The 23550-nt window shown below is 36.1% G+C and overlaps 1 protein-coding gene across 3 annotated transcripts in view; it reads left to right on the forward strand.

Moving 5' to 3' along the window:
* The window catches only part of LOC150101175 (oxysterol-binding protein-related protein 9), a 613809-nt gene that overhangs the window by 2166 nt on the left and 588093 nt on the right, over window positions 1-23550 (forward strand). For all 3 annotated transcript variants that reach the window (XM_090402198.1, XM_090402199.1, XM_090402200.1), the window contains exon 2: window positions 4243-4293. In XM_090402198.1, coding sequence (XP_090258324.1) covers window positions 4243-4293 — 51 coding nt within the window. The remainder of the gene's footprint in view (window positions 1-4242; window positions 4294-23550) is intronic.

Genomic DNA, 23550 nt, shown 5'->3' on the forward strand with positions numbered 1-23550 from the left:
CATAACAGCCCATTTTATGTTTTCTTTCTAGACATGCAAGTTGGGAACGCCACCAACATACACAATGGATTTCAAATATCCCCACAGCCAAAAGTCACATGGAGTGATGTTCGGGGATTGAGGCAGCCATGCTGTCGGAAAGAACTGACTGATAACCCTCTCATCAGTGAAATGCTGGTGTAAAAGGTGCTGTACTGAACGTTCAATGTGTGGCCATGCTCTATCCTGCATAAAAATTATGGAGTCCAAACATTGTCTTTGCTGCAATACAGGAATGACAAAATTTTCCAGCATTTGTTGATAAATCTCTCCAGTAATGGAGCAGGTTACAGGACCTGTAGGGGTAATACACTCAAAATAGTATGGTCCTAAAAGTATGAAATCGACTGTGAAGCCACACCACACGGTTACTTTTGGAGAATGCAGTGGTACTTGCTGGATCGGTTGGGGATGTTCAGATGCCCAAATTCTGCAGTTGTGAGTGTTGACCAACCCATTCAGATAAAAATGAGCCTCATCACCCCATAATATTCTCCAAGGCCAGTCATTGTCGACCTCCATTCGGGCAAGAAATGTTAGCGCGAAAGTCATGCACTTATCATAATCTGCGGTAGTTAGTGTTTGCACATGACTGAACTTATATGGATAGAAATGAAGCATTTTCCATAAGATTTTCCAGACTGTACCATAAGCCATATCAAGTTTGCACGCTATGGCACGAGTGCTTGGACCAGTACTGGTCCCTGTGTTGTCGAATACCGCAGTAGCAACGTCTTTTGCTGTCTCTTCTTGCACTGCTTTCCGTCCTCTGCCAGGTCCAACTCCTAGTGATCCAGTTTCTTCAAACTTCTTAATCATAGCTCTCAGTGCTACAGTTGACATAGGACCTGTACACAGGTTAAAGCCTTCTAAATTCCTGAAGAGCTGCTACGGCATTGCACTGTTTAAGGTAAAACAACTTAACAAATAAAGCACGTTGAGGCAAGGTAACACACATATTGAGCACCATTTGTCAGTCATTCGAATATCTGCCTGAACGTTCCCAATCCCTTTTTAAGTGGAATTGGTGGTGCTGCTGTCACGTACATGCAAGTTTTATTGTAAATTTTGCATAATCCTTTTTGCCTGCATTTACTGCAAATATTTGACTGCTTTCGGTTCCGTCAGCACCAAAATTTCCCCGATAGGGGAAATTTTGGTGATGCAACTTGAAAAAGTTCCATATTTGGTCTCTAAGAGCAGGGTTTCTTGATAATGTAAAAAAAAATGAATAAAAATACAAAAAATATTATAAAATTTAATAAAATAGAAAAATAAATCCTCAGCTCACTCATAACCTCTTTTTTTTGATTTGTAGTTATATAAAAATGTCTGTCATATATTTAAATTAATGCCATATCATTCATGTTCAAATTTAAATAATTACATTTAAATCATATTACGAGGACCATTTTGTTACTTGTTTATGGAAAATATGGCTTGGTGTTTTGAAGATTTATAATGATGTATAGATGAAAAAAAGGATGTCTTTTAATTGCTCTAAATAAAGTTGGCTAAAGCAGGGGAGAGTGTACTTCCCATGGCAGTTCCTTCTACTTGGTTGTAGAATTTGTTTTGACAAACGACTTATCCATTATGCATCATGAATTTGAACAGTTTTTACTATATCACGTGGAAATATTTCAGAAAGTAGTTGTAAAGTCTCTTTGAGAGGTATACATTTGTAAATAGGGATTCAACATTGGAGCTCACCATAAGATCAGTAGGTTGTATATGGAGACATTTTTTAAGTTGTCTAAGAAGAAATCCAAAGAGTTTTTTTTTAAAAAAGAGCAGGACTTCCCTATATGTGATTTCAGTAGGTTTGCTAAATATTTGTCTATGTGATACATAGGTGAATCAATATAGTCTATGATTGGACAGAGCAAATGTCTTTCTTATGGATCTTTGGTAGACTATAGAACCTCTGTGTTTTTTCAGAATATGTTTTTAACTTTTCTGTGGCGTCTGCATCATCCCAAATAAGGAATCAATACATCCACAAACAAAATCTGATAAATCTGGATTAGCTCAACACAGAATAGAGACAGGCCACAACATTCTTTGGTCTGAAACACACATTCTACACAGATGTCGGGTACAAATTTGAAAGCTTATTTAAGGAGAGTGCTGAAGTCATGCTTCACCTCCCTAACTTGAATCGGAATGACTGCCTATCCTTATCAGAAATATGGGAAAACACATCGTTAAAGTTCCCCCCCCCCCAATCACTATTAAAACCAAGAATGGTATTTTATAAAGACATAAGGTCTTAAGAAACCAGCTAGATACATTTTTGTGATCTGTTGAGTATGATATTATATTATTATTATTATTATGTGACACCTCCAGGGAGTCCAAAGACTCATCGAGGGAGAGTGTGGCAACAACATCGAACGAGTGGGCCCTGTCCAACTACTAACCATGCTTAAACTTGCTTAACTTTTTGCGAGCCATTAGTAGCAGAGGCTCTACCAATTGACCAACCTTTGTTGGCATGTTTTATATATATATATATATATATATATGTGTGCATTTTACACTGTTATTAACCTTTTCTTCCAGTTAAAGCATAGTGCTATTGGCGATTTAACATCACACAGTTCAGTCTATTTTGAATAAATCAGTTGTTTGCATTGTACCTTGTAACAACTGTTTTTTTATCCACTGACGATGGTCTGCTAATTTCAGACTGAAATATATTATTATTATTATTATGCGACACCTCCAGGGAGTCCAAAGACTCATTGAGGGAGAGTGTGCCAACAGCACGGCAGTATATTTAGTAAATAACACTTTTGCATTGTGTTTTCGTGTATAAAAGAAACTTGTGTCATAGAACTATGGCACAAGTTTCTTTAAAAACAAGTAGATATTTCTTGCTCAAACTTTTGTTTACTTTTTTTGGGTAAAAGATTGAAACATGAATATAACTTATTGCAAAGTATAATTTATTTTTCTACCACATGAAAAACTGCTACATCTTTCCCATCTTGTTATGTTGAGTATGTGCTAATTGATTTCATAAAATGTAGAGAAGCATTAAAAAAAAAGGGCTTAAAAAATGCATACACATACACACACACATATATTCTAAATTATTTTAAATGACTGATACTGAGAGATAAAGAGATGACATGGTTTATTTAAAAAGATAGTACTAGTTTACTAGTTTCGTTGAATGGATCAACTTCTTCAGGTATCACAATCAAAGAAATATACAAAAAATAACAGAGACTTAAAAATTGCATTAACAGTACTAGTCAAAAAAAAAACAGTAGTACATTTTGAAAATAGTAATGCGAGCTTTAGTTCCAAATAAAAGTTGACTACGTGCTATCATGAGTGCACCAGTATTGAACAGAGGCAATGTGTGCATCAGAAAGATTGAAACTTAGGGAGTTATTGATATGGGCAGAATCTAACGCAATTTCTCTGGACTCGACAATCTTTCTTTCAAGTTCATCATAGCACACATGGATATTAGAAGTTGTCCAGTCCACAATGTGTTGGCGGCCTTCATCTGAGTTAATGGAGAAAAGAAAGTGGCTAGAGACAGAGAGCGCTGGCTCTAGTCCTGTTGTAGGAAATATCTCTATGGTATTCTTCCAAACATAGAAGGATGGATTTAGCAGTTTGGCCATAGTATAGCTTTCCACAATCACATAAGATCTTGTAGACTCCTGGAAACTGAGTTGGAAGATGTTTCTCTTTAGGTTTACTAAGTATGGAGTGACGTTTTGGGAACGTAGTGAAGCGAGTTCTGAAGTTAAATTTCTTGAGAATTTTAGCTAGTTTTGGTGAAAGAGCTGATATAAGGCAAAGAGATGAAGGCTCTGGGGGAAGAGGGATCTTCAGAAGTAGTTGAGTGACTGGGGGAAAGAAATTTGTCAATTTCCCTAGGAGAGAAACCATTATTAATAAAAGTCTTTTTAAGAAAAAGGAGTTCACACACGTGTGTGTGTGTAGGTTTCCTGAATTTTACAGAATTGTAAGGAAAAGTAGATATTCACTGTTATTATGTATTTGTTTTGGAAATTTGAGTTCTTTAGAAATATGCCCTAACTTCAGTAAATAATATTTCTCTGAAAATAACAAAATAATTGTCTCAAAAGAAATTAATTCATTGAAAAATTGCTTCATTTTCAAATATTACTTTATTTCAAATTATACATTTGAATGTTATATAATTTTTCTTCTTAGTCCAAGGAAAAAATGATGCGAGGTGCCAGAAGAGGATGTGTTAGACTAAAAGTAAGAAAAAAATTTATTAATAAACAATTTTATGTAATTAAGCTTGAATTTCGGTAATTAATGTTTAATTACTCTCATAGTCACATTTACATAAGATGATATCCACACTAGAAAAACAAAAATACAGGGAAGTCACAGTAAGCCATACTGATATTATATTATATGCCACATACACAAACACACACACAAAGTTGCAACAAATTATAAAAACATTTTCTTGTAACTTGTGGATCAGCAAATAAAGTTCAGTAATTATAAATTAAAGATACCAAGAAATTATATACTTTTTGATTTTTTTAGAAATTATATACTTTCTAAAATGGTTTAATCCTTTATCCCAACGTAAGCAAACAAGTTTGCACCTGAACTATTTTCAGGACTGGGGCAACTTGTAAAGAAGCTAATGACTTCACATAGCTTGCCTTAGTATCCCATAATGCAAAGCACATCTCCTTGCAGACATGTATAATGCTATGCATTAAGGCAGTAATTCTCAACCACTGTGCCGGGAGATTTTTTAAGTGTGCCGCCACTGCGAATACCCATACATAAGCGGCGTCAGACAAGTGGATCAATCAGTTCTACCTTCCTAGCGGGGACTGGCTGAACCAATGCGCATGGCTATTATAGTTCTGGCTACTGGCTAACAAAGCTACTTATTAGTTTAGTCTACTAGTCGCCCGATTGATGTGTGCATATGGTTAGTTACAACTTATATATTCGTTTTCGTACGTGCAATACCACAATATTGTGTAGTCAAACTTAATTAAAATGGATTCAAAGGCAATATACAATATGTCGTTTTTAATAATTTTTTGACAAAATTATTTTTATTTTCAATGAACCCCCTAAAATGGATAAAAAAAAAAAGAAAGCTTAACGACGATAATGATGATGCTAGCGATCACTAACGAGCCCAGTACAAGTAAAGATGTTTCCTCCACCAAAAAATGTAATGTTCATCGTAAGTATAATGATGACTTCTTAAAATTTGGATTTACATCTACAATGGAAAATGATAAAACTGTTCCCGAGTGTGTGGTATGTGGTTGTAAATTATCAAACAGTGCTATGGTTCCGAGCAAGCTTCAACGTCACCTGCTCACTAATCATCCTTCGCTAGCATCAAAAGACAAAGCCTACTTTCAAAATTCATTATCTGCAAGATCCAAACAATTAAAGATTTTTAAAAAGCAAATTAGTGTGTCTGAAAAAGCTCAGATAGCTTCTTATGAAGTGGCTGAATTAATTGCTCTCAAATTAAAATCTCATAATTTGGCTGAAGAAATTATATTACCTGCTCATCGTAAAATTGTAAAAAGAATGATCGGTGAATCAGCAGAAATTGATGTTTGTAAAATACCACTTTCAAATGACACAATTCATCGCAGAATTATAGACTTGTCCCGAAATATTGAAGAAAATACTGCTTAAACTCTTGCAAATTCAAATTTTGCTTTACAAATCGAAAAACAACTGATATTACGGGAAAAGCACACTTATTTGCATTCGTTTGATTCATTCACGAAAATCATATAATTAATCAATTTTTATGTTGTCGTGAATTATCTGATTTCACAACAGGAAAACATATTTTCGATGAAATTAATTCTTATTTACAAGAAATTAAAATTTCGTGGAATTTGTGCATTGGCATTTGTACAGATGGTGCTCTGGCTATGACAGGATCTATAAAAGGATTTGTAGCACATCTAAGAGAACATAATGCAGATATGTTAGTTACCCATAGGTTTTTGCATCGGGAAACACTCATTACAAAACAATTACCATCAGAATTGAAAGTAGTGCTGGAACAATGTGTTAAAATGATTAATTATATAAAATCAAGACCATTAAAAAGTCGCCTATTTAGTCAGTTATGCCAGGCTATGGAGTCTAAATACAAATCATTGTTACTACACATGGAAGTCAGGTGGTTATCCAGAGGGAAAGTTTTGTCTCGTGTGCTTGAATTAAAAAAACGAGATAAAGATATTTTTTAAACAAGATAATAATGATTTTGTTGGATGACAAAATATGATGTGCTAAGCTGGCTTACTTGTCTGATATTTTTGTTATTTTTAATAACATAAATACGAGTTTGCACGGAACCGAAAGAAAATATTTTAAGCTCGACTGATAAATTGTTGGGATTTCAAAAAAAAAATTACTTTATGGAAGAATAAAGGAGGTAGTTTAGAAAAGTTTGAGTCAGTTCCAAAAGATTGTTATAAAATAATTCATAAAATAGTTATCGATCATTTGGCAATACTAGAGCAAAAAATTGTTCATTACTTTCCAAATTTAGAAATAAAAAAATTTGATTGGATTCGGAATCCATTTGTGATAAACGACACATCAGTGTATGAACTAACTTTGAAAGAAGAACTGATTTCTGTGTGTAATAACCGAGATTTAATTTCAAAACATTCAGAAGAATCAATTAATTCGTTCTGGATTAATCTTAGATATGATTATCCAACAATATCACAAAAAGCTTTAAGTGTGTTATTACAATTTTCCACATCTTATTTGTGTGAATTTGGGATTTAGCCGACCAAATTGTATTCTTATTGGTTAAACCAAAATATAGAATGATGGGACAACATGACAAAATTTCATGCCTGCTAGGTCGTCGCCCAGTTAAACAAGGCCCCCGTTGTTTTCGCCAGGGAACCAGGGCGAACAGCGAAAAGTCAGCTGCTGGAACAAATCTGAAAATAAACCCCAACTCAACATCACCAGAGTTAAAGATCGGTACTATCAATGTAAGAAGCCTGAATGGCAAAGAAATGGAGCTAGCTGAGGAATTAGATAAGTACCAGATTGACATAATAGGGGTGACTGAAACAAAAAAGACCAAAACTGGTGAGATCTTTCTGAGCAATAAATACGAAATGTTATATTCAGGCAATGACAATCAAGGAAAAGAAGGAGTAGCCATAGTATTCAACACAAAATACGAGGCTAATCTTCTTGAATGGCAGTCAGTCTCAAGTAGAGTAATGTGGGCAAATATGAGAATGGGGAACTGGACAATGAGACTTATTTGTGCCTATGGTCCCACAGAAGGTTCTACTAAGGTAGAAGTGGAGGAATTTTTTGATGCTTTAGAAAAAGCAACTGACACAATAAAAAAGGAAAAGTTGGTCCTTGTTGGGGATCTAAATAGCAGAGTAGGAAATGATTGTGAGACATACAAAAATATTTTGGGAAAATTTGGAGAAAAGAGCAAAGCTATTAATAATGGCAAATATCTGTTGGATTTCTGCTCAGGACATGGACTGGTTATTGCTAACACCATGTATCAACATAAAAATGTGCACAAATTCACATGGAGAGCAGAGGCTAGGAATAAGAAAAGTCTCATTGACTATGTTATTGTTGATAGTGATGTTTTCTCCCTGGTGCAGGACACCAGAGTGTACAGAGGATTTGAAATTGGAAGTGATCACTATTTAGTCTTGAGCAGGATAAAATTGAATTTCATATTGAAAAGAATAACATGTAAGAAAGTTTTAAAGCGAATAAAAGTTAAGCAGCTCTCTGATGTGAGCTGTAGACTAAAATACACAAAGATTATTGAAGGAAAAATGAAAGAGTTTGAGAACAGGAATCAAACCTTGGAGATTCAGTGGCAAACTCTGAAGAAAACATTGATTGATTCTGCCAGAGAGGCATGTGGTGAGGTTGTTTGTAAGGATAAACAAATCAGAACTCCCTGGTGGACACAGGAGGTTAAAGAGGCAGTGAAGGAAAAGAAGAAAGCATATCAAAAGTTTCTGTCAAATAAGTCAGCTTGTGCTCTTAGAGAATATAGAGACAAATGCAAGAATGCTAAACACTGTGTAAAACTAGCTAAACAAAAGTCATGGGAGGACTTTGGCAAGAATATTGAAAATAAATATCAAGAAGGTGGCAAAATATTCTGGAGGTTGTTGAAGAAGCTTAAGAATGGAGGAAAGAGTGCTATAAAAGGAATTAGAGATGATAAAGGTGACATGAAAACGGGAGAAAAAGATATCCTTGAAGTATGGAGTAATTACTTTGAAAAACTGCTAAATGAAACAAGCAGTGATGACAGCACAGTGGTAAAAAACACTGACCAGGCATGCAGTCAGGAATACATATCCATACTTGAAGTAGAAAAAGCTATCAAAGGCTTGAAATGTGGAAAGGCAGCAGGAGTAGATGATATTCTACTAGAAATGCTGAAGTATGGTGGTATAAGAGTCTTACAGTGGCTGCACTGCATAGTTCGGAAAGCCTGGGCAGAGGGACGAATTCCCGATGATTGGAGTAGAGCTCTCATAGTACCCATATATAAAAAGGGAAATAAAACTGAATGTGAGAATTACAGAGGTATTTCCCTACTGAGTGTTCCTGGGAAGATCTATGCAAGTATACTTGAGAAACGGTTGAGAAAAATTGTGGAAGAAAAGCTTGGTGAAGAACAAGATGGATTCAGGCCAAATAGAGGCTGTCAGGATCAGATCTTCACTTTACGACAAATAGTCGAGAAAGCATGGGAATATAACAAAGATCTGTATTTAAGTTTTGTCGATCTGGAAAAGGCATATGACAAGGTCCCAAGAGAGAAGCTGTTCAATACGCTGCAGTTATATGGTGTCAATGGGGCATTATATCAAGCAATACTTAGTCTTTATTTGAGTTGTAAGTCAGCAGTTAGAATTGAAGGAAGTACAGGAAGATGGTTTAATGTTAAATCCGGTGTGAGACAAGGATGTACATTATCCCCTCTGTTATTCATTATCTATATGGATCACATTATGAAGGAAAGTGGTATTAAACATGATATCAAAATTGGAGATGTTAATGTCAGCTCTTTGCTTTATGCAGACGATGTTATACTTCTAAATAAATCCGCTACAAGTCTGCAAGATTCTCTGACTAAATTGAATAGCTCTTGTAATAGATATGGTATGAAGGTCAGCAATAAAAAGACAAAGACAATGAAAATAGGCAGAATCATTGAAAATGTCAACTGTGTTGTGAATGGAGAACCTGTGGAACAAGTAAAACATTTCAGCTATTTAGGCACGATTTTTACTGAAGATGGTAAATTAAATATAGAAATAGACAACAGAATCAGCAAAGCTGGTATGGTGGGAAGTCAATTGAATAAATTCATATGGAATAAGAGAGAAATTAGTCAGAACACTAAATTAGCTGTATACAAGACAGTGTTCAAACCAGTTTTAACTTATGGATCTGAGAGCTGGGTCAGAAGTAAAACACTTGACCAAAGACTAGAGACTTCAGATATGAGAGTCCTGAGAAAGATTAGAGGCGTGAACAGATGGCATCAATGGCAGTATCATATTAAAAACGAGGATATTAGGAAAGAACTTGACATTGTCAGCATCCAGGAATGCATTAGCAGAGTTAATCTCAGGTGGTATGGTCACTTAAACAGAATGGGCGAGGAAAGATTAGCAAAACAAGTGTTGTCTGCCAGGTTGGCAGGAAAACGACCGAGAGGAAGACCAAGATATAGGTGGATTGATATCTTACAAAGTGCTTTAGACGATAGAAATATAAGATCTGATAATATTGGAGTGTTGACAAGTAACAGACTGATTTGGAGGAAAATTGTAGATAGGAAATTAATAATGATGTAATTTTTTCATGTAGTACTATCATATCCTGTACACCCCTTGAGGGTACATGCAGGAATTTGATGATGATGATGATGATATTTGTGTGAATTCAGATTTTCGGCTTTGACCGATATAAAAACGAAACAAAAGATCCAGACTTTTAAATCTGGATCACAAAATGAGAGTAGCATTATCGTTTATATGCCCAAATATAAATGAAGTTATCAAAAAAAAACATGCTCAAATTTCGCATTAAATGTAATTTATCATTAAATAAACATGTTGTTTACTTTGTAATGCAATTTCATTTTATATTTTATTGCAAATTATTATTGTATGCTATTTTTACAAAATATATTATAGGTACATGAATTAATTAACCAAGTAAAATTCTTTTAAATTTATCTTATTATTAGTGTGCCACCAAATTTTAAAATTATTAAAAGTGTACCATGACGAAAAAAAAAAAAGATTGAGAATCACTTCATTAAGGGAAGGTCACTGCTCAGACCAGTTTAGTATTGATGAGACCTCAGTAAAGGTTGAAAGAGGTCTGGGTAGTGACCCTTCCCATAATGCATAGCATTATACATGTCCACATGGAGATGTGTTTTGCATTATGGGATACTAAGGCAAGTGATGTGAAGTCATTAGCTTCTTTATATGAGTTGCTCCAGTCCTGAAAATAGTTCAGGTGCAAACTTGTTTGCTTACACTTGGATAAAGGATTAAACCATCTACATAATTTCTTGGTATCTTTAATTTATAGTATAACCAAGTGGAAAAACGTCCAACAACTTTCTGTAATCCAGAGTATTTTAATAATAAGGTGTGACACCTTTTAGCTACTCGTATATGAAAATATGACTTCTGCATTACTTCAACCTTTATTGATTTGCGCAAGTAAATCTGCTTGATTTACTTGTGTTTATACGCAAGTAAATCAAGCAGATTCTCTTGATGAAGAGCCGGCAGTTATCCTTGTAAATAAGCTTCAAATGAAGTTTAATCTTAAATGGCGATCAAATATGGTAGATCCCGACATCATTATAGATTCTCTAGATGAAGGGCTGGCATTCACCTTCATAAAGAAACTCCTTAAGAAGTTTGAGCTTGAATGGCCCAGCTTCCTAAATTTCTACTCTTTACCCGGGACTGATGATGATCGAAATGTTTGAAGAATGTCTTCGTTTGAAGACATTCTTCAAACGAAGGAAAAACTAAATCTAGTAATCTCTGACTCTACTCACTCAGATCAAGGAGAGATGCATGCCCGCAAAACTCTCCCCTCGGAGTCAACAAATGATAATGGCATCGATGAAGATGCTCCAACACAGACTCCTCGGCCTCCACCAATGAAAAGGTGCCTCCAGTCATTCTAAGGGAAAAACAGAGATGGACAGCCTTAAGAACCACTGTGACCAACCTGCAGATTAACTACTCCACTGCCAAAAACATAGAAGAGGGCATCAAAATTCAGCCCACTACAGTGACTGATTATAGAAATTTAACCAAGGAGTTGGATGTAAGAGGTATCCAATATCATACCTTCACACTTACCTCGAAAAATTTAAAGGTGGTACTCCGAGGAGTATCAGAAGACATCGAAACATGAAATAGTTGCTGACCTCAACATGCAAGATCTGCCTCCCATAAAAGTCAGCAGAATGTACAGATCAAACAAGACCCCTATGCCTCTGGTGTTGGTGGAGATACATAATATCTATAAAAACATATACAACTTGAAGACAATCTGCGGGCTTAAGGTCTCACTTAGGAAGAGGGCCTCATCTGGACAGTGCCACAGATGCCAAAAATTTGGCTATGCGCAGAAGTTGTGCAAAGCTCAATACAGATGTTTAACATGTAGTGAGACCCACCCCGCACGTACCTGCTCCAAGCCAAAAATCACCCTGCTAATTAAAGAGGTTGCATTTGCCACCTCAAAAACAGGCAATCCACTGAATGTTCATTACTTGTATTCCATTCCTATAAGTATTTGTAACACTGAAGATGTACTATTAGTTTTAGTATGAATTATCTGTACCTTATAAATTAAAAGTTATTACTGTGGTCTTACGTGTTCTTTTAATAATTATATTATGCCACAGGTATAATATAATTATTATATTATACCTGTGGTAAACTGAGTTAATCAGTCAATCTACCTCATTATCAGAAACGAGAGCTCCAGAAACTCAAGTTCATCAGTCTCCCATCAGTTTGAACAGGATGACAGGTGTTCATCCATCATCAACTGAGCCCCCCAAGAAAATGAACCTTCAACACCAAACAAGAACATATGCTGATGTGGCCTGCCCCAAAAGACAATCCAAGACCAGAATATGCCAAATCCACATTCAAGTATAACAGCCATCATCACCTCTTCTCTTGCAAATATGTTACAGGATTTCAGTAACTCAAATCCATCACTAAGCACTACAAAAAGATTCTTACAGCAAACTTAGTCCATTTTATCTGCACTCTCCAATGCATAGGAAAATATTCACCCCAGATTCTTTAAAGATTATTTCTTGGAATGCTAACGGTCTCAAAAAAAAAAAATATTATTTGCTAATCTTTCCTCTCCCATTCTATTTAAGTGATCATACCACCTGAGATTAGCTCTGCTAACGCATTCCTGGATGCTGACAATGTCAAGTTCTTTCCTAATATCCTCATTTTTAATATGATATTGCCATTGATGCCATCTGTTCACGCCTCTAATCTTTCTCAGGACTCTCATATCTGCGGTCTCTAGTCTTTGGTCAAGTGTTTTACTTCTGACCCAGCTCTCAGATCCATAAGTTAAAATTGGTTTGAACACAGTCTTATATACAGCTAATTTAGTGTTCCGACTAATTTCTCTCTTATTCCATATGAATTTATTCAAATGACCATACCAGCTTTGCTGATTCTGTTATCTATTTCTATATTTAATTTACCATCTTCAGTAAAAATCATGCCTAAGTAGCTGAAATGTTTTACTTGTTCCACAGGTTCTCCATTCACAACACAGTTGACAATTTCAAATGATTCTGCCTATTTTCATTGTCTTTGTCTTTTTTATTGCTGACCTTCATACCATATCTATTACAACAGCAATTGAATTTAGTCAGAGAATCTTGCAGACTTGTAGCGGATTTATTTAGAAGTATAACATCATCCACATAAAGCAAAGAGCTGACATTAACATCTCCAATTTTGATATCAGGTTTAATACCACTTTCTTTCATAATGTGATCCATATAGATAATGAATAACAGAGGGGATAATTTACATCCTTGTCTCACACCAGATTTAACATTAAACCATCTTCCTGTACTTCCTTCAATTCTAACTGCTGACCTACAACTCAAATAAAGACTAAGTATTGCTTGATATAATGCCCTATTGATACCATATAACTGCAGCGTATTGAATAGCTTCTCTCTTGGCACCTTGTCATATGCCTTTTCCAAATCGACAAAACTTAAATACAGATCTTTGTTATATTCCCATGCTTTCTTGACTATTTGTCGTAAAGTGAAGATCTGATCCTGACAGTCTCTATTTGGCCTGAATCCAGCTTGTTCTTCACCAAGCTTTTCTTCCACAATTCTTCTCAACCGTTTCTCAAGTATACTTGCATAGATCTTGCCAGGAACACTCACTAGGGAAATACCTCTGTAATTCTCACATTCAGTTTTATTTCCCTTTTTATATAATGGTATTATGGGAGCTCTACTCCAATCATCGGGAATTCGTCCCTCTCTCCAGGCTTTCTGAACTATGCAGTGCAGCCCCTGTAAGACTTTTATACCACCATACTTCAGCATTTCTGGTCGAATATCATCTACTCCTGCTGCCTTTCCACATTTCAAGCCTTTGATGGCTTTTTCTACTTCAAGTATGGATATGTATTCTTGACTGCATGCCTGGTCATTGTTTTTTAACAGTGTGCTGTCATCACTGCTTGTTTCATTTAGCAGTTTTTCAAAGTAATTACTCCATACTTCAAGGATATCTTTTTCTCCCGTTTTCATGTCACCTTTATCATCTCTAATTCCTTTTATAGCACTCTTTCCTCCATTCTTAAGCTTCTTCAACAACCTCCAGAATATTTTGCCACCTTCTTGATATTTATTTTCAATATTCTTGCCAAAGTCCTCCCATGACTTTTGTTTAGCTAGTTTTACACAGTGTTTAGCATTCTTGCATTTGTCTCTATATTCACTAAGAGCACAAGCTGACTTATTTGCCAGGAACTTTTGATATGCTTTCTTCTTTTCCTTCACTGTCTCTTTAACTTCCTGTGTCCACCTGGGAATTCTGATTTTTTTTATCCTTGCACACAACCTCACCACATGCCTCTCTGGCAGAATCAATCAATGTTTTCTTCAGAGTTTGCCACTGAATCTCCAAGGTTTGATTCCTGTTCTCAAACTCTTTCATTTTCTTTTCAATAATCTTTCTGTATTTTAGTCTACAGTTCACATCTGAGAGCTGCTCGACTTTTATTCGCTTTAAAACTTTCTTACATGTTATTCTTTTCAATATGAAATTCAATTTTATCCTGCTCAAGACTAAATAGTGATCACTTCCAATTTCAAATCCTCTATACACTCTGGTGTCCTGCACCAGGGAGAAAACATCACTATCAACAATAACATAGTTTCTTATTCCTAGCCTCTTCTCTCCATGTGAATTTGTGCACATTTTTATGTTGGAACATGGTGTTAGTAATAACCTGTCCATGTCCTGATCAGAAATCCAACAGATATTTGCCATTATTAATAGCTTTGCTCTTTTCTCCAAATTTTCCCAAAATATTTTTGTATGTCTCACAATCATTTCCTACTCTGCTATTTAGATCCCCAACAAGGACCAACTTTTCCTTTTTCATTGTGTCAGTTGCTTTTTCTAAAGCATCAAAAAATTCCTCCACTTCTGTCTTAGTAGAACCTTCTGTGGGATCATAGGCACAAATAAGTCTTATTGTCCAGTTCCCCATTCTCATATTTGCCCACATTACTCTATTTGAGACTGACTGCCATTCAAGAAGATTAGCCTCGTATTTTGTGTTGAATACTATGGCTACTCCTTCTTTTCCTTGATTGTCATTGCCTGAATATAACATTTTGTATTTATTGCTCAGAAGGATCTCACCAGTTTTGGTCTTTTTTGTTTCAGTCACCCCTATTATGTCGATCTGGTACTTATCTAATTCCTCAGCTAGCTCAATTTCTTTGCCATTCATGCTGCTTACGTTGATAGTACCGATCTTTAACTCTGGTGATGTTGAGTTGGGGTTTGTTTTCAGATTTGTTCCAGTAGCTGACTTTTTGCTGTTCGCCCTTGGTTCCGTGGCAAAAACAACGGGGACCTTGTTTAACCGGGCGACGCCCCACCCGGCATGAAATTTTGTCATGTTGTACCATCATTTTTTATTTTGGTTTAACCAATAAGAATACAATTTGGTCAGCTAAATCCCAAATTGCCAGCCCATCCTCGTTCGTTCAGTATCAAAGTAGATACCCAACAGGGTGCACCACAAGAAGGTGAGGATTGGACATTTGGTCAGAAGCCCTGGTCGGTTCTCCGCATTCCTTTAAAGGCTATGTGGAGGTCTCCTCTCAGTTATACAGCTTTGACCCTTAAGCACCCCAAGCCATAGCATCTATCTCCTCAAATTCAACTGTTTTTAAGCCTAAACGACTACCAGAAGATATAATGAACTTAATCAGGGGAAAAAAATAAAACAAGAAAAAGATACCATAACACCAAGGCACCCGAAGACAAAATATATCTCAACTAAATGAACAGCACAGGGAGAGATGCACTTAAAGTCCATGGAAACAAACTATGGGAAGACAAATTAGCCTCCATATCACCAGTGATCAGACCATCTGGAAACTGCTGAGAAACATCAAAAACAAATCTCTTCCCCCTCTCAAATCTGATCTGAACATTGTTTACATAGATGCAGAAAAAGCCGAAACCATAGCTAAAAATTTAGAAAAACAGTGTAGCCCTTCATATGATAATCTAAATTTCAATCATATATTTTCAAAGTCCGCTGCCATGTCAGACACGTATTAAAACGGTCTGATACCTGTACCAGCCAACTAACACCTACTTCTCCAGCTGAAATTTATGACATTATAAAGAATTTAAAGAATAAAAACGCTCCTGGGCCTGACAGCATATCCAACAAAGTTATTAAACTGTTCCCCCAAAAGGCCATTGTACATCTTACAACAATAATAAACTATGTTCAGGTTCAAGTACTTTCCCTCTGCATGGAAGTTGGCAGACAAGGTTCCTATTTATAAGCCTGGCGAGGAACTTCAGCAACCTCAAAGTTATCGTCCCATAAGTCTGATTTCTAATTTGGGCAAAATAGCAGAAAAAGCTATACTTTCCAGAATTCAACTTTCGGTAAAAAAATTAAACATTCTTCCTGCAGAACAGTTTGGTTTTTGCCAGTTTCACAGCACCACTCAACAAATTTACAGACTAATTGAGTTCATTACCGCAAGTTACAGTTGGCACCAATACACCAGAGCAGTTTTCCTTTACTTAGAAAAGGCATTCGACAAGCTATGGCACTTTGGACTACTGTACAAGTTGATTTTAGCCGGCATTCCATTAGATCGGGGTGCTTAAGGGTCAAAGCTGTATAACTGAGAGGAGACCTCCACATAGCCTTTAAATGGAATGCGGAGAACCGACCAGGGCTTCTGACCTAATGTCCAATCCTCACCTTCTTGTGGTGCACCCTGTTGGGTATCTACTTTGATACTGAACGAACAAGGATGGGCTGGCAATTTGGGATTTAGCTGACCAAATTGTATTCTTATTGGTTAAACCAAAATAAAAAATTGATGGTACAACATGACAAAATTTCATGCCGGCTGGGGCGTCGCCCGGTTAAACAAGGCCCCCGTTGTTTTCGCCAGGGAACCAGGGCGAACAGCGAAAAGTCAGCTACTGGAACAAATCTGAAAACAAACCCCAACTCAACATCACCAGAGTTAAAGATCAGTACTATCAACGTAAGAAGCCTGAATGGCAAAGAAATATAGCTAGCTGAGGAATTAGATAAGTACCAGATCGACATAATAGGGTGACTGAAACAAAAAAGACCAAAACTGGTGAGATCCTTCTGAGCAATAAATACAAAATGTTATATTCAGGCAATGACAATCAAGGAAAAGAACGAGTAGCCATAGTATTCAACACAAAATACGAGGCTAATCTTCTTGAATGGCAGTCAGTCTCAAGTAGAGTAATGTGGGCAAATATGAGAATGGGGAACTGGACAATAAGAATTATTTGTGCCTATGGTCCCACAGAAGGTTCTACTAAGGCAGAAGTGGAGGAATTTTTTGATGCTTTAGAAAAAGCAACTGACACAATGAAAAAAGGAAAAGTTGGTCCTTGTTGGGGATCTAAATAGCAGAGTAGGAAATGATTGTGAGACATACAAAATAATTTGGGAAAATTTGGAGAAAAGAGCAAAGCTAATAATAATGGCAAATATCTGTTGGATTTCTGCTCAGGACATGGACTGGTTATTACTAACACCAATTTCCAACATAAAAATGTGCACAAATTCACATGGAGAGAAGAGGCAATGAATAAGAAAAGTCTCATTGACTATGTTATTGTTGATAGTGATATTTTCTCCCTGGTGCAGGACACCAGAGTGTACAGAGGATTTGAAATTGGAAGTGATCACTATTTAGTCTTGAGTAGGATAAAATTGAATTTCATATTGAAAAGAATAACATGTAAGAAAGTTTTAAAGCGAATAAAAGTAAGCAGCTCTCAAATGTGAACTGTAGACTAAAATACAGAAAGATTATTGAAAAGAAAATGAAAGAGTTTGAGAACAGGAATCAAACCTTGGAGATTCAGTGGCAAACCCTGAAGAAAACATTGATTGATTCTGCCAGAGAGGCATGTGATGAGGTTGTGTGCAAGGATAAAAAAATCGGAACTCCCTGGTGGACACAGGAAGTTAAAGAGACAGTGAAGGAAAAGAAGAAAGCATATCAAAAGTTCCTGGCAAATAAGTCAGCTTTTGTGCACATGTTTATATGTGCACAAAATACACAGACAAATGTAAGAAAGCTAAACAGTGTGTAAAACTAGCTAAGCAAAAGTCATGGGAGGACTTTGGCAAGAATATAGAAAATAAATATCAAGAAGGTGGCAAAATATTCTGGAGGTTGTTGAATATGTAAAAGGAGTTACAGATGATAAAGGTGACATGAAAACAGGAGAAAAAGATATCCTTGAAGTATGGAGTAATTACTTTAAAAAACTGCTAAATGAAACAAGCAGTGATGACAGCACAGTGGTAAAAAATACTGACCAGGAATGCAGTCAGAAATACATATCCATACTTGAGGTAGAAAACCCCATCAAAGGCTTGAAATGTGGAAAGGCAGCAGGAGTAGATGATATTCGACCAGAAATGCTGAAGTATGGTGGTATAAAAGTCTTACAGTGGCTGCACTGCATAGTTCAGAAAGCCTGGACAGAGGGACGAATTCCCGATAATTGGAGTAGAGCTCTCATAATACCCATATATAAAAAGGGAAATAAAACTGAATGTGAGAATTACAGAGGTATTTTTCTAGTGAGTGTTCCTGGCAAGATCTATGCAAGTATACTTGAGAAACGGTTGAGAAGAATTGTGGAAGAAAAGCTTTGTGAAGAACTAGCTGGATTCAGGCCAAATAGAGGCTGTCAGGATCAGATCTTCACTTTACGACAAATAGTCGAGAAAGCATGGGAATATAACAAAGATCTGTATTTAAGTTTTGTCGATTTGGAAAAGGCATATGACAAGGTGCCAAGAGAGAAGCTATTCAATACGCTGCAGTTATATGGTATCAATAGGGCATTATATCAAGCAATACTTAGTCTTTATTTGAGTTGTAAGTCAGCAGTTAGAATTGAAGGAAGTACAGGAAGATGGTTTAATGTTAAATCTGGTGTGAGACAAGGATGTAAATTATCCCCTCTGTTATTCATTATCTATATGGATCACATTATGAAAGAAAGTGGTATTAAACCTGATATCAAAATTGGAGATGTTAATGTCAGCTCTTTGCTTTATGTGGATGATGTTATACTTCTAAATAAATCCGCTACAAGTCTGCAAGATTCTCTGACTAAATTCAATTGCTGTTGTAATAGATATGGTATGAAGGTCAGCAATAAAAAAGACAAAGACAATGAAAATAGGCAGAATCATTTGAAATTGTCAACTGTGTTGTGAATGGAGAACCTGTGGAACAAGTAAAACATTTCAGCTACTTAGGCACGATTTTTACTGAAGATGTTAAATTAAATATAGAAATAGACAACAGAATCAGCAAAGCTGGTATGGTGGGAATTCAATTGAATAAATTCCTATGGAATAAGAGAGAAATTAGTCGGAACACTAAATTAGCTGTATACAAGACAGTGTTCAAACCAGTTTTAACTTATGGATCTGAGAGCTGGGTCAGAAGTAAAACACTTGACCAAAGACTAGAGACCGCAGATATGAGAGTCCTGAGTAAGATTAGAGGCATGAACAGATGGCATCAATGGCAATATCATATTAAAAATGAGGATATTAGGAAAGAACTTGACATTGTCAGCATCCAGGAATGTGTTAGCAGAGCTAATCTCAGGTGGTGTGGTCACTTAAATAGAATGGGAGAGGAAAGATTAGCAAAACAAGTGTTCTCTGCCAGGTTGGCAGGAAAACGACCCAGAGGAAGACCAAGATATAGGTGGATTGATATGGTACAAAGTGCCTTAGACGATAGAAATATAAGATCTGATAATGTTGGAGTCTTGAGAAGTAACAGACTGATTTGGAGGAAAATTGTAGATAGGAAGTTAGTAATGATGTAATTTTTTCATGTAGTACTGTCATATCCTGTACACCCCTTGAGGGTACATGGCAGGAATTTGATGATGATGATGATAATGATTCCATTAGATCTAGTCCAAATTACAAAGTCATTTCTTAGTAGCAGACTAATGCAAGTCAAACTAAATGATATATTATCTACCCAGCAACGAATCTTGGCAGGAGTGCTTCAAGAGTCCCAACTGGCACCGATACTTTTCTCGATTTACATGGCGGACATACTGCACAATCCAATGTCATCTATCATTGCCCAATACATGGATGACACAGCTATACTAGCCAGATCTATTAAACCACACCTTGTCACCAAGAAACTGCAAGAAAATCTGCTGAAATTAGAGCACTGGTTCTCAGAATGGAGATTGCAAGTAAACCCTCAGAAGAGTATCGCCATGCTCTTCACTAAAAACTCAATATCTCCCAAAGATGACATCTTCCTATTTAATACCAAGATTCCCTGGAAAACAGGAGCCAAATATCTCTGTGTACTGCTGGACAGAAAACTAACCTTCAGTCCCCACACAAAAGTCTCATGTAACAAAGGCATCAAAAATTATTGCACAGCTGTATCCTCTTATCAATAGGAATAGCAAGCTGGATACCAAAATTAAACTGCTCCTTTATCAGTTGATGATAAAGGAGCAGTTTATTATTATTTATCCGTCCCCAGCCTGGAGCCACACCTCAAGTACATATATCCTCAAATTACAGAGAGTGCAAAACAAATGTTTCTGCATGATCTTAAACGCACCGTGGTAGATCAGAAATGGCCAACTCCACCGGGATACAAATATCTCCTACATCTACTCTTTCCTGCCATCTTCAGCAGTAAAGTTCTTCTCAGCATCGTCTTCACATCCAAATGAACTTGTACAACAAGCAGCAAATTATGACGAAACAGATTTCTCCAAATATAGGAGACCTTAGGCCATCCTAATTCCTAACGAAGATCTTTAACTCGCACCCACTTGGGCAGAGCACTTAGTTGAAGTAATGCAGAACTCATATTTTTACCTCTGGGTCTAGCTGCCAATGATGAGTCCTCAATAAAGGTTGTAACTGGTGTGGGTTTGGACCTTACCCATAATGCATAGCATCATACATGTCTGCAAGGAGATGTGCTTTGCATTATGGGATACTAAGGCAAGTTGCCCCAGTCCTGAAATAATTAAGTCTCATAGTAATATTTCAGGCACAAACTTGTTCGCTTATGCTTGGATATTTCTTGGTATCTTTAATTTATAGTGTCACCAAGTGGAAAAATTTCCAACAAAATAAGTTCAGCAATATCATTATCAGCTTAATAAATACTGTATACCCAATACTGGATCTAAGTTAAAAAGGCATGGCAGCTAGGTTATATTGTTTTGAACTTTGAATTATTATTGGTATGGTTTGCTTATATGATCTGTTAAATCATTTTGTATTTTGTATTTTCTGAATTTTCCATTGTTAATATTGTAAACTTTACTATCTTATCTGGTATTCCAAAGTGTATCATAATCTCTAAAATTTGGATCTGTTTTTTCCGATGGAAGTAACCAGCTGACTTTTTTTTTTTTTCCTTACACGATAATCAAGGATTAACAATATATTTTCAGTGGTGCTGCTTCATGCTATATTGTGAATTGTTAGTTTCAGGCTACCACTTGATGTGTCCCCTCTTCATCTTGTTTTAGTGATCAGTATAGTGTAAACTTGTTAGCATACTAATTGTGTTATTGTTCGCTATGCTGAAATTTATTCATTTATTTATTTTCTAGTTGTTTTCTATAGATTTTGAACATATTAAATGAAATGGTTAGAAATAAACACTGAACATATTAAATCAGTGGTAAAAATGTTAATGCGTTAACGTACTATATCATCATCATTATCATCATCAAATTCCTGCCATGTACCCTCATTGGGTGTACATGATATAATAGTACTTCATGAAAAAAATTACATCATTACTAACTTCCTATCTACAATTTTCCTCCAAATCAGTCTGTTACCTGTCAAGACTCCAACATTATCAGATCTTATATTTCTATCATCTAAGGCACTCTGTACCGTATCAATCCACCTATATCTTGGTCTTCCTCTGGGTCGTTTTGCTGCCAACCTGGCAGAGAACACCTGTTTTGATAATCTTTCCTCTCCCATTCTGTTTAAGTGACCATACCACCTGAGATTAGCTCTGCTAACACATTCCTGGATGCTGACAATGTCAAGTTCTTTCCTAATATCCTCGTTTTTAATATGATATTGCCATTGATGTCATCTGTTCATGCCTATAATCTTTCTCCGGAGTCTCATATCTGCGGTCTCTAGTCTTTGGTCAAGTGTTTTACTTCTGACCCAGCTCTCAGATCAATAAGTTAAAACTGGTTTGAACACTGTCTTGTATACAGCTAATTTAGTGTTCTGACTAATTTCTTTCTTATTCCATATGAATTTATTCAATTGACTTCCCACCATACCAGCTTTGCCGATTCTGTTGTCTATTTCTATATTTAATTTACCATCTTCAGTAAAAATCGTGCTTAAGTAGCTGAAATATTTTACTTGTTCCACAGGTTCTCCGTTCACAACACAGTTGGCATTTTCAATGATTCTGCCTATTTTCATTATCTTTGTCTTTTTATTGCTTACCTTCATACCATATCTGTTACAACAGCTATTCAATTTAGTCAGAGAATCTTGCAGACTTGTAGCAGATTTATTTAGAAGTATAACATCATCCGCATAAAGCAAAGAGCTGACATTAACATCTCCAATTTTGATATCATGTTCAATACCACTTTCTTTCATAATGTGATCCATATAGATAATGAATAACAGAGGGGATAATGTACATTCTTGTCTCACACCAGATTTAACATTAAACCATCTTCTTGTACTTCAGTTCTAACTGCTGACTTACAACTCAAATAAAGACTAAGTATTGCTTGATATAATGCCCCATTGACAATATAACTGCAGCATATTGAACAGTTTCTCTATTGGCACCTTGTCATATGATTTCTCCACTATTTGTCTTAAAGTGAAGATCTGATGCTGACAGCCTCTATTTGGCCTGAATCCAGCTTGTTCTTCACCAAGCTTTTCTTCCACAATTCTTCTCAACCGTTTCTCAAGTATACTTGCAGAGATCTTGTCAGGAACACTCAGTAGGGAAATACCTCTGTAATTCTCACATTCAGTTTTATTTCCCTTTTTATATATGGGTACTATGAGAGCTCTACTCCAATCATCGGGAATTCGTCCCTCTGTCCAGGCTTTCTGAACTATGCAGTGCAGCCACTGTAAGACTCTTATACCACCATACTTCAGCATTTCTGGTCAAATATCATCTACTCCTGCTGCCTTTCCACATTTCAAGCCTTTGATGGCTTTTCTACTTCAAGTATAGATATGTATTCCTGAATGCATGCCTGGTCAGTGTTTTTTACCACTGTGCTGTCATCACTGCTTGTTTCATTTAGCAGTTTTTCAAAGATTACTCCATACTTCAAAGATATCTTTTCTTCCATTTTCATGTCACCTTTATCATCTCTAACTCCTTTTACAGCACTCTTTCCTCCATTCCTAAGCTTCTTCAACAACCTCCAGAATATTTTGCCACATTCTTGATATTTATTTTCTATATTCTTGCCAAAGTCCTCCCATGACTTTTGTTTAGCTAGTTTTACACAGTGTTCGCATTCTTGCATTTGTCTCTGTATTCTCTAA

Source organism: Typopeltis vanoorti, chromosome 12, assembly GCF_054136105.1.
Source record: "Typopeltis vanoorti isolate ZY-2024b chromosome 12, IOZ_Tvanoo_1.0, whole genome shotgun sequence".
In the NCBI taxonomy this organism is placed as follows: domain Eukaryota; kingdom Metazoa; phylum Arthropoda; class Arachnida; order Uropygi; family Thelyphonidae; genus Typopeltis; species Typopeltis vanoorti.